General features: G+C 42.2%; 1 protein-coding gene across 4 annotated transcripts; it reads left to right on the top strand.

Moving 5' to 3' along the window:
• Positions 1-331: 331 nt before the first annotated feature.
• NQO2 (NAD(P)H quinone dehydrogenase 2) lies at positions 332-10,716 on the top strand. 4 transcript variants are annotated; one of them, XM_019472046.1, is made up of 7 exons: positions 333-545; positions 2,195-2,359; positions 3,862-3,992; positions 6,185-6,298; positions 7,710-7,811; positions 8,965-9,145; positions 10,403-10,716. In XM_019472046.1, exons 1-6 carry the CDS (start codon positions 539-541, stop codon positions 9,136-9,138), a joined length of 693 nt encoding a protein of 230 aa, XP_019327591.1. In that variant the 5' UTR covers positions 333-538; the 3' UTR covers positions 9,139-9,145; positions 10,403-10,716. The 4 variants fall into 4 exon arrangements, with proteins under 4 accessions (XP_019327592.1, XP_019327591.1, XP_019327590.1 ...); XM_019472045.1 differs by lacking the exon at positions 10,403-10,716 and adding an exon at positions 9,520-9,773; XM_009279188.2 differs by lacking the exon at positions 10,403-10,716 and having other exon boundaries at positions 334-545; positions 8,965-9,773.
• The last annotated feature ends 350 nt before the right edge of the window (positions 10,717-11,066 follow it).

The following is an 11,066-nucleotide window of genomic DNA, read 5'->3' as shown; positions in this document are numbered from 1 at the left end:
CGGGGGGGGTCGCGAGTCGTTTTGAAACCGGTTTTTAGCGGGTAGCACGAAAAACAGGAGCAGCGCCCAGCTCTTTCTCCGGGGAGGCGCTCCGATGCGCCGTTCAGTCCCTGGGCGAAGCGGGTGTGCGATAGCCGCTGGGCGCTAGTCCGGCGGCGAACCCACGCTCGACACTCCCGGCCGAGAGCTGGGTGAAGCCGAGCGTGGGGCGGCGTGCGGAGCTCGCCCCTCCCGCCGGCGGCGAGTCCTTCAGCCGCCGAAAGTCACCGCAGGACAACGCTTACGGCCCGGCACGCCCTCGTCCTCCGGCGGGTCGCGCCGCTGCAGCGCACGCCTGTGCATACACACGCACACGGGCGCTCACACAGCGTTCTCCCCTCGCAGCCCCTTCGCGTCCACACAGAACGGTACATTTCCTACTGAAACAGCGGTTTTCCTTGTGCCTTTTCCTGATGTTTCTCACATAAGCAAATTTGTCGGTTGAGTTCACAGGCCATAACAGATTCCCGAGACAGAAGCTACTCGGTGCTTCCAGAAAATGGCAGGTAAGAACAAATACTAATAAAAATACTGTTCGCTTCAGGCCTGGGCACGCTGGTATGTGGCATATCTGTAACGTTTAGTTGGGATACTGAGGTATTACTTTTTCAAATGACTGAAATTACTTCGGTAAGTGATGCCTTTGAAAACTCCAGTCTCTCTGAACACTGTCTCTGAGTGCCCTCAGCTCCACTGGAATGGGAACAAACCAGCAGCTTGCAGGATTAATCTTGTTGCACCTGTGAGATTGCGTCAGGTCCAGCCACTGAACCACCTGTTTGCTGAGAGTTAGCAGCAACAGCAAAGAGGTAACTGCTCTTGATATTCCAGAATAAGTTATGGAGCAGGGGTTTAAATAGTTTATACACGTGTTAAATTTATGATAGCGTTTGACCACAAATTTTAATAGACTTTTGGCAAAGCTGTTGTTTCATGGATGCTATGCACACTGGAGAAATAATAAGCCCTTATAATTTAGGTTAAAAATGAAGTATTGTTTCTTCAAGCATTCAGCTCGGGTTCTATTAATTAGCTCTGACACCTTAAACTTACCTGTCACCCTGCTGGTGCTCTGGGCCGTACAGCTTCTGTGTCCCCTGGAGAAACTGAACTCAGGAGATGCCTGAGTTTTTGTGTCGGCTGTTAGGAACCAAGAGCTGCATGTTTTGCAGATCCAGTCATTTTCAGTAGTCCCTGGAAATTTCCCTCTCTGTAGTGTTTATGCATAAACAACTACTACCCCATAAAAGTATTTCACCTTTCCCTTGTGTTCAGTGATGAATGATTTTTTTAGAGAATTATTAAAATTGAATGGCCTATGTATAAGAAAATTTTGAACAAGTAAGCTCTGATACACCTTGTTACATCAGTTTAAGAAGCTCCATCCCAACGTATCTGTATTGCCACTCAGCTTACCTTAAATCCACTTTGTCAGCAGCTTGAGATACACTAGACAGCTCACTCCCACATCTAAGAAAAAAATCATATTGCTTTCTACTGAAGTCGCTGTGATGATGCTGAAGTGGGATCGTGGCATCTTAAACATCTACCCTGATGTTGTCACTTCCGCAGCACTGAACTGGAAGATGAGGGGATCCCACGTTGCAGTAAGGAAGATGCTCTGAGCTCTCAGAAGTTGTTTCCACAACATTTTGAGGGAATCTAAGCTGGCACTGCTTTGATCCCAGCCCGCCCCTCACGCTTGTGCTTAGCTTGTCTGACCCAGCCTAAGGAGCTAAACCAGCAGACAGCTTTTTTTTTTTTCTTCTTCTGTGGATGTGTGAGTTTTTTGGGGGAGGGTAGTGGAATCGGATAAACACAAATGCTGACTCAAGAGGAGGGACTGGCTTCTGCTGATGTAGAGCAGTGTGACCTGCTGTGGAAACGCACCCACTGTCCACTGAGTTCCACCTAGGAAAGCCCAGTGTAGCACAAAATTGCTGGGTTGGGGGTATTCACTGATTAGTTCCTCATGAGTCACTCATTGCTGCCGAGCAGGAGTCAAATGCTGCCACTGTCATTCTGGTTTCACTAGTTTTGTGCCGCTGGGAAAACACACTACAGAAAAATGAAGGACCAGGCCCCGGCTCCACAAACTGTTTCATATCTGCCTCCTATACTCAAAGGTATCTTCTGTTTTTCTCTCTGCCTCCAGGGAGAAAAGTCCTGATAGTCTATGCACATCAAGAGCCCAAGTCCTTGAACGGATCTTTGAAGAGGGTTGCTGTAGAAGAATTGAGCAAGCAGGGCTGCAGTGTCACAGTGTCTGATTTATATGCCATGCAGTTCGAGCCAAGAGCAACAAGAAATGACATTGTTGGTGAGACCAGCCAAAATACACTTTTTTCAACAATAACGACGAGACAAACTTTCACCTTGTCTATCCTGCTGCATTAACAATCCAGAATCATGCTCTTAGGTGCACTCAGAAAAATAGTTGCTATTATTTTGTACAAATATCCCTTAACTAACAAGACCCAGCTTTTTATTTTCTATTAGCATTGACTAAGAAATGTCAGTGTAGGAACCCAACAAGTATCATCTTTATTTAAATAAATCTGATCACTAGAAATGGCCCCTCAGTCAGAAAAATGAAATATCTGTATAGTACGGATTTGTGAAATGGTGTTTTGCCTTTAGACTAAAGTGAGTGAGGGAAAATATTATTACAGTATTTGCAGTCAGCTGCAGAGACATTCTACGAACCACCTTCTCTTAACGAAGACTACAAATGCTTTCTGCCAGTTAGCTCCAGTCACTTAAGTGCTTGGGCTTTTGAGTTGTCTTGACACCTCCTGATGACCTTGAAGCAGACAATATGATTACTAAAAATGACTAGATGATGCAGTTAAGACTTGAGAAAAACTGTGATGCTCTTGTTAGGTTTATGTGATATTTTCACTGTGCTCTTACTAGCATTTAGCCCCAGTATTTTTCCAGGTTAGGAAACACAAAGCCATAACATGATCTGCGACGGCTGAAACTCTCTTTCTTTAAAACAAGAATCAAAAAGAAATAGCACAGGTCCAGTGCAAGCACTGGCAAAAACAAGAAGAAACTTATTAATGACCAGACATAAGCATTTCGAAAAGTCCATGCCTGAATACGAACCTGGTCTCATAGTGACATTACTGAGAGGGAAAAACGCGTTAACACGTGTCCACAATCAATCTCTGAAGTCCATTTCTCATGGGTGAGAAATGCCTTCAGAACCATTCTGTGACTTGCTAGAGTTTAGTTCATGAGGCTACTGCCTCTCTCTTCTGCTAGAGATTGATGGTCTACTAGTTGAATCAGCAGAATGAATGTATGTGTCTGATTCAGCCATACATGAATCAGCTCACCCAACTGTAGTGGAGTCAGCAGAGCCGGCCAATACTGGTTCCCCAGGCCCTGATGAGTTTCCCAGTTACAGAGGCTGAAAAGCAGCTACATAGTGCTTGTGACTGCGTGGTGGTTTCAGTAATCCCTAATGCAGAGGCAGGGCAATTAGCAAAATTCTCTTAAATCCTCCTAAATCATCCACCTGCATCACCAGAGTCTTGAGCCAAGCTTAGGTCCTCTTACTGCGCTTCATATGTTGCTACAGAAAGGCAAAAGTTGTAGTACTCTCAGACACTACATTCCTCTCCAGTTTAAAATCAAATCACCATCAGCTGTGATGATGCTGAATATCCACCAAAAAAAAAAAAAGAAGGAAGTGGGGAAAAAATGGAAAGCAGTAACTCAATTTAGAACTGTAGATTGTAACCTGTATTTAATTCTTATCTGGCTATGATGCTAGAAACAAGGCAAGCAATGACTGTTCACTTCTACCCACAGGTTGCTTGCATAACTCAGAAGAGTTCAATTACGGCGTGGAGACATGGGAAGCTTACAAAAGAGGAGGTTTGTCCAGTGACCTGATTGAAGAGCAAAAGAAGGTGCAGGAAGCAGACTTACTGATTTTTCAGGTCATTATTTTAAATTGTGTTAAAAGACTTCAGTTGTAATGTACAGGGTTGAACAAAAGAAAAGCAATAGTAGGTGAGAAAATTATAGATTGCATTAGGAACATTGAATCTAGCCAGAGTAAAAAGAGGCAGTAGCTCTGCCATCAACACAAAACAGTCTGTATCCAGCGTAGCAATTTCAAGGTGTCAGGTTTATTCTGATAGGATGTGGATTTTAGAAAATATCAGAAATACCAGATCATGTGTAAGCATTATTCGTGCTAGCACAGTATGAATTTTTCATAAAAATAATGGCTCCATGCTGGCATTTTTGAGGAGTAGGAAGGCATCTGAAATTAGAACCTTAAAATACCTGAGTAAAATTCACAGCAGTGCTTCACTTAAAAATTAATATTCAAAAGTAAGTCTGATTGCATGGGTTTTGTGAAGACTGGTCCAAATCGATTGCATTGAGCAACTCAGACCAGAAAGTATTGAGTGCAAAATAATACTATAATTCTCAATATGAGAACCATGCCATGTTATCAGGCAGCCCGATACTATCCCTTTGTCTTGGAGCTCACACAAAGCAAACACAGATTGGCAGGCAGAAATGTGCGTAAGGGCTTAAGGCAGCCCCGCCAAGTTATAGGTTTGGGATACAGTAACAGACACCAGACCAACAGCTTTAGGAATAAACACTTTATCTCTAAGTAATGGTACAGTAACAAATACAGATCAGTAGTACAATTATGCGGGTCATTACAACAGCAAATCCAGTAATTCAGTAGCACAACTGAAAAGACAGCAAATCCACTCATTCACCAACACTGGGCCAAACTTAATATCTGGATGCATATACATGACCACGGATGTCAGGCAGGCTGGCAGAAAGCAGGGCAAGGCTTATTTTCTGGGCAAGCAGCTGGGAGCAGCCAGCAGGCTCGGGGAACTTGGACCTCCCCCACCGGCCTGTCCTCATTTATTGCTGAGTTGCAGAAGCTCTATCTGGACTTGCTAATGGATCATTAAACCCCATCTCCGGTCCCCACTGTGCCACCTCTGTCCTCGGTGTCTACAAGTCCCAGAAGTACTATATAAGGCAATACTAGCCTTACATTTCTGTGTGTGCCTGTGTGACTGTTGGCCTTAGGCATAGCCTGTATGTATTCCACTGTCCGATTCTAGATGAAATTTAGGATGTGACCATATCTCAGTTAAGCATTTCACTGTAAGTCTTCATCATTTTTACACTATTGCTTCTGAGATAAGTATAGTAAAACATCCCCCGAAGGAAGTGGTTGCTTTCTACTTTCTGTCTGTAGAATGCTATGAAGAGTTGAGTATGTTCTGGTGCAGAAAAAAATAAGAAAGGAAAAAGCCTCTGAAAGACACCATAAAGTAATTTAAAATTTACAACAGACTGAACTCACCATTTTTAGAGACAGTGGTGATTGCCCAGTTTCCACATTGTTTTCATCTTGAATTAAGCCACACGTGGTTAAGCTTTTACTGAATTTCTTCTGTACTGCAGTGTGTACAAAGGTTTAGGGGTAGCGATGCATCCTAGAATAGGAGTCCGTAAAGCATTCAAGATAATGCAAATAAGACGATAGCTTTAGGCTGTAGTCACATGGGGTAACTGGAGGATCTAGAAACAGAAGGTCCTACTGTTAAAGAAGAAGTTTTCTTCTCAATAAAGTGATTCAGGGTCATCATGGCAGCAGGGTGTGAAAGACAGTCTTTCTTAAGATCCCATGGCATTTGTCAACAGACTGTCAAATCAGAACTGATCACCAGATGTCAGTCCTGGTAATAAGGCTCTCTGTATGCATTTTGGCCACATTCTCCATTAGATCCTATGTTCCTTTTGCATTTCAGCAATAGGAGACACAATTCTGTACAGTCTTAAGTTTGAATTAAATGGCACCTTCCTGCTTCATGATATTCCAACTTTAATTTGTGTGGAAGCCCTCACATTCACCATCGTGTTAGTGTGCTATAGATGCTCGGGTATGTACCTGAGACTACTACAAACAGAGAGAACTTCAGTTATTTTTGCCAAGCATAGTTACTGCCTCTCCTGACAGAGAGCTGGAAGAAGGTATGTACAAGATCCGGAACAGATTAAGAGAATAGGATTTGGCCTGTAGACCAGGCCTAAGGATGGCCTGTACTCTCTGTGCTAACGAGGTAATTTACTTTTTGCCTAGTTTCCCTTATATTGGTTCAGCATGCCAGCAATCATGAAGGGCTGGATGGACAGAGTCTTGGTCCAAGGATTTGCTCACGAATTTCCAAACTGTTATGATTCTGGTTTGCTCAAGGTAGGTTTTTGAGATTGTTTTATTAAGATCAAGGTTTGCACAATGCTCTTGAGGCTATTGGTCTTCCTTTTCCATTATATTTGTTTAAAGCTGTCACTTTACGCTCTCCTGAAATAATGCTTCGGTAACATGTTGAGTAACTTTCTGGCTTGTTAAAACTGTCAGAAAGGTAGTACAATAAGGAGAATGCAGTGGTTCCTAAAGATTTAAGCAACCTCCTAGAGATTTTTAGTTGGCCTACAAAATGGGCTTTATAGGTGTATCAGAGTGCACTGGGATGGCATACAGCTTGCAAACAGTTTAAATCGATCCATTTCCTAAAACTATAGTCTGTCATTCTTACCACCACCGTAGGACTGCACAAATCTGTAATGAGTGACATACTAGAATAGGTGACAAGATCCTGTTCTGGGATTAGATGTCAAAGATTGGAATTAAATGATAAAACTCAATCAGAAACCTGAAATACCCAGTGCACGAGCCTCTGTCCCAACTATCTCCTTTCAACCTTTTCTTCTCTGTAGCTTATAAATTAGGCAAGATCAGTATCTCTAGATGACAATTCACAAATTTTTAATTTTCCATGGCACTGGGAATATCCCTGGAAAATTTGGCCCACTGTCTGATGGATCGTATTTGATTACAGCTGCAGCATCCAGAAACAATCAATATTAGTTTCACATTTATGTTCGCTGCATATTAATCTCTGTAATTTCTGATCTTCTTAACAATTGAAACATTCCAGTTCGTTTAAATTTCAGAAATGGCTGCCTCACTGAGATGAACAGGAGTAATCCCCAATGATCATAGCTGCATGCTGAGTGCAGGCTCAAGGCAGTTTGGGTACTGCACTAGAAAAATGTTATTTCAATTACGGCAGCTAAAACTGAGAGGATAGAAGCTGAGCACAAGCCCGTGGCTAATACCATAGTTACAGAAGCAGAAGAAACACAGGGGTTTAGAACACCTGAGGACTATTTGCTCTCAAATTATTCCTTGGCAAGGGACAAGCAAGCCCAATTTTGAAGGGGAACTGTAGCATTCAATTTCTGCATTCAGGAAGGATAGGAATAAAGATATTCTCAGTAACAGAGTGCTTTCCAGCCACAGTTCTCCAAACATTGCACAGGGGAGAACAAGGGTGAGCCCTGCTTCATGCAAGGGTGTCAGACATATAATTCCTTTTCTTTTTAACCTGTCTCTGCCCAAAGGCGTGACACACACTCCACTGTCTATTTGTATGTCATTAATCTTTGCCTCAGAGCTGCCACTACACATAAGGTCTGGGAAAGAAGAGGACACCACCTCCTCTAGAAATTTATGCTGTCCAGGTTCCCCTGAATATCTCTTGAACTATTCAGCCACTCTTCTTTAAACATGCCTAACTCAAGCGCTGCTTTCTTAATTCTAGAACAAATTAGCCCTGTTTTCTTTCACCACTGGAGGAAGCAGAGAGATGTATGCAAAAGGAGGTATCAGTGGTGATATTCGCTATCTCCTGTGGCCCATGCAGGTATAATATATGAATATTTGGTTGTTGTTTGCCTTAATTTTTATTATTCCAATTATTTTTAACAGTTGTATTATTGTTTATTTTATATGAAACATAATATAATAAGAACGAATTAAGTTGTCAATTCCAAGCATCTGCAGGTTATAAATTGGGCCCTAAAATCCTGAGGCTACTTTAAAAATTCACAGAGTTTTAAAGTTGTTTTGTGCCCCTTCCTCCAGACTGGGATCTGGAGAAAGCTTATACTGTCAGCCTTTTAAGTTTCTCTGGTGTTACAGGATTTCCTTTAGCCGTAGCGTGCAGGATTTCTTTTCCCCATAGCTACCTGATTCATGTAGGATGCGGGGCAGGAGGGGAGTCGCACATTATCCTGGCATTAATGATGAAGCATATGAAAGTTAGCATGCCTTTTCTTATTGCTACCCTTTTATCAGAAGTAGCAAGCATGCTTTGAGAAATTTAGGTGGTAAGGCAAATTGTGCCAGCTACTTCTTGATATAATGCAACGGATGCACTTAAATTCTAAAACTAAAAATGGGTCTCCTACCCATTGCGATTACTAGCTCTCTGCCCTTGTGAGGCTATCTAGCTGCAGAGCTTGCAAGTCAACGTGACAAAGAACGTGAAACGCAACTGTGAATTCAGAAATACACATAGGGAAGATGGCAAGTTGAGTGGATTTGAAAGGCACTAGCCTTCATTCAGGATTGTCAGAGGCAAAAGGTTAAAAAAAATACTTAGAAGTAGATGAGAAATACACTGCAGTTCAGGAACAATCTGTGGAGATTCAAACAGTACAATGAACTTTAGGCTGTCTCTTATCCTTGCAAATTTAATGGCATACAGCAGCCGAAGAGAACAGTTCTGTAGGTTTAAGAGCACTTAAAAATAAATTCCACAGAGCAGAATAAATGTAGTTGACCTTATTTTTCAGTGTACTGTATGTCATTCTGCTTAATGCCTAGCCTTCAACGATGACTGCCAGGATAGGTAATGAACTTTTGCAATTTATTTCCCTTCTGATAAATGCACAGGTTTAGAAAACCTGCCTTACATTGGGTCAGAAAAACAGTTTCAGATTTGAATCTTCCACATTCTTGAATTGAGAGACTAACTATTTCCTGAGGCATTTCTTTCTTTGCTTTGAGTCCAGCATGGAATCATGCACTTTTGTGGTGTCAAAGTCCTTGCACCTCACATCTGCTTCGCTCCGGAGTATGTCTCTGAGGAGAAGAGGAAGGAGATGCTGACTGCCTGGGCCCAGCGTCTGAAGACTCTTTGGAAGGAAGAACCCATAAACTGCTCTCCTGAGTGGTATTTCAAGTAATGTTCAGGTACAAGACTACAGAGAGAATATTTTTTTTTTTCCCCCTCCATTCTTTCTGGTACTTTATCTCAATATCTGAATGCTAATCTCCTAATTCAAATGTATTATAAGTATCTTGAGTACTACAGCTAGCAGCTTAACTGACAAATAGCATTTATCTTCATTGATTCCTGAGGGATTCTCTTCAATTATGGGTGCAAAACTCTTTGTGAAGACTTATCCTTGCTCATATAAACAGTGACATCCTGCCTACAAGTGTTGATAACGCAAGCGGTATTTAATTGCAGATTATACCGTTGCTGCTTATGAAACAGTAAAGTACATTGCCAAGTTTATTTTAACACTTTTTGTACCAGCTGCCACTTTTTTTTTATTTGCCAGGGAATATACTGCCCATAGTCAACCTTGTTATGGCCAATCCTGTTCTTTTAAATGAGAGCTCTACACTTGTGCCTTTGAGCTATGAAGCCAGATCATGATATACAGTTGTAAAAAAAGGATATACAGTTGTACAGTGACTTAGACAGCTGGAAAGCCTTGTGGACAGCCTTAGGCTTTTCCACATATTTACAAAGCAATATTAAAGCTATGACATATACCAGAAAAGGAAAAAACCAAATACAAGTATCATATAGCACCATGTGCGTGTATTGCCTTTCTTTATAGAATGTAGCTCCCATTTGTAAAGTATGTAGTTTCCTAAAATCACAGGGAATTCTCTATTTTTGTTACCCTAAGTAGAGACAAAAAGGAATCCTATCTGTTCACTGCCCCTTCACACCAGTCAGTATTGCTGTTTGGGTCTGGAGGGCTGGGTGCATCCCCTCCAGCGTCAGTGTAGATGGGCTTCCTTGGAGATCTCCAGCAACTGGCAGTCGGAGAGGCAGAGCGCCTACCCAAAAACCTGCAGGAGCACTGTCTGTCTACGAGCCAGGATCTAGTGGGACAGAATGACTGTCTGGCTCTTAACATCTGTGATTTTTACCTTGAACTTTAGCGGGATTATTTTTGTGCTTGAGAGCTGTTAACCCTTTTTGTGCATGTGACAAAGGGTGGGTTCCTTGCTTAGCTACACAATTTCTTGCTTTGATCAGCTTACCTAACAGCTGGCTTTGCACTTTGATATTAAAAGAATGTGGCCTGAATAAGAAACGGCCTTCTGAGTCACTGTCAAATGACACTTAGGCCTCTGCATAGAGAGCATGCATTGGCCATATGTTCTTTGTAGCAGCCTTGTCATGCCCCACCCTTATGTTTCTTTAAGGACTATTTGGATAATAAACATGCTGAGCCCAGATTCTGGAGTGGCAGTGTAAGCTGATACACCAGACCGTGACTTGCTGCTACCTCAGGAAAAGAGTCACATGTTCCTGTTTGTCACCGCATGAAGTAAAGGGCCACCTCTAAGCAGACAGACCCCTGGAAGCAGTGCTGCCCTGAGGTGCTGCAGATGTCTGCTTCAGTGCGTACGAGTCAAAGTCTTTAGGTTACACAAGCAAGAAATTTGCTTTAGCTCAATAACTCTTCTGTAGGAAAAAGAAGGTGAAAGGGAATAAAATGGAAAATGTTATACACATAAGTTGTGGGGAAAGCAGATTCTTGCCTAAAAGACTTAAGGAAAACAACTTTAAGTTATCTGAAGAGAGATTGAAGGACAAATGCGAATATTAAAATTGTATAGGAGAGGAATCATCCTTATGTTCACTGTGTTGTTACCAGACTATTCAAGAAAGAAGGAAATGGATATGAAAGCAGAAGTTGCAACTGTCAAACCAAATGTCACTGCGTTGGATCAATCGCAGAGCTTAGTGGGTTTAACTGTTAGATGAAGAATCTCAGACTGACCTATATGATGAAGATACACTTCTCGACGCTATTTGGCAGATGCGTGCCAGCTCCCGCACACGTGGTAGCATTAAGTGCCTGTA

The sequence above is a fragment of the Aptenodytes forsteri genome, unplaced genomic scaffold (genome assembly GCF_000699145.1).
Source record: "Aptenodytes forsteri isolate BGI_AS27 unplaced genomic scaffold, ASM69914v1 Scaffold81, whole genome shotgun sequence".
Classification (NCBI taxonomy): Eukaryota; Metazoa; Chordata; class Aves; order Sphenisciformes; family Spheniscidae; genus Aptenodytes; species Aptenodytes forsteri.
The sequence above is the reverse complement of the archived record's forward strand: the minus strand, read 5'-3'. Positions and strand labels throughout refer to the sequence as shown.

Coding starts and splice junctions, on each gene's coding strand:
- NQO2 (XM_019472046.1), top strand. Junction 3,993..6,184: donor CAGACTTACTGATTTTTCAG/GTCATTATTTTA, acceptor CTTTTTGCCTAG/TTTCCCTTATATTGGTTCAG. Junction 7,812..8,964: donor ATCTCCTGTGGCCCATGCAG/GTATAATATATG, acceptor CTTTGAGTCCAG/CATGGAATCATGCACTTTTG.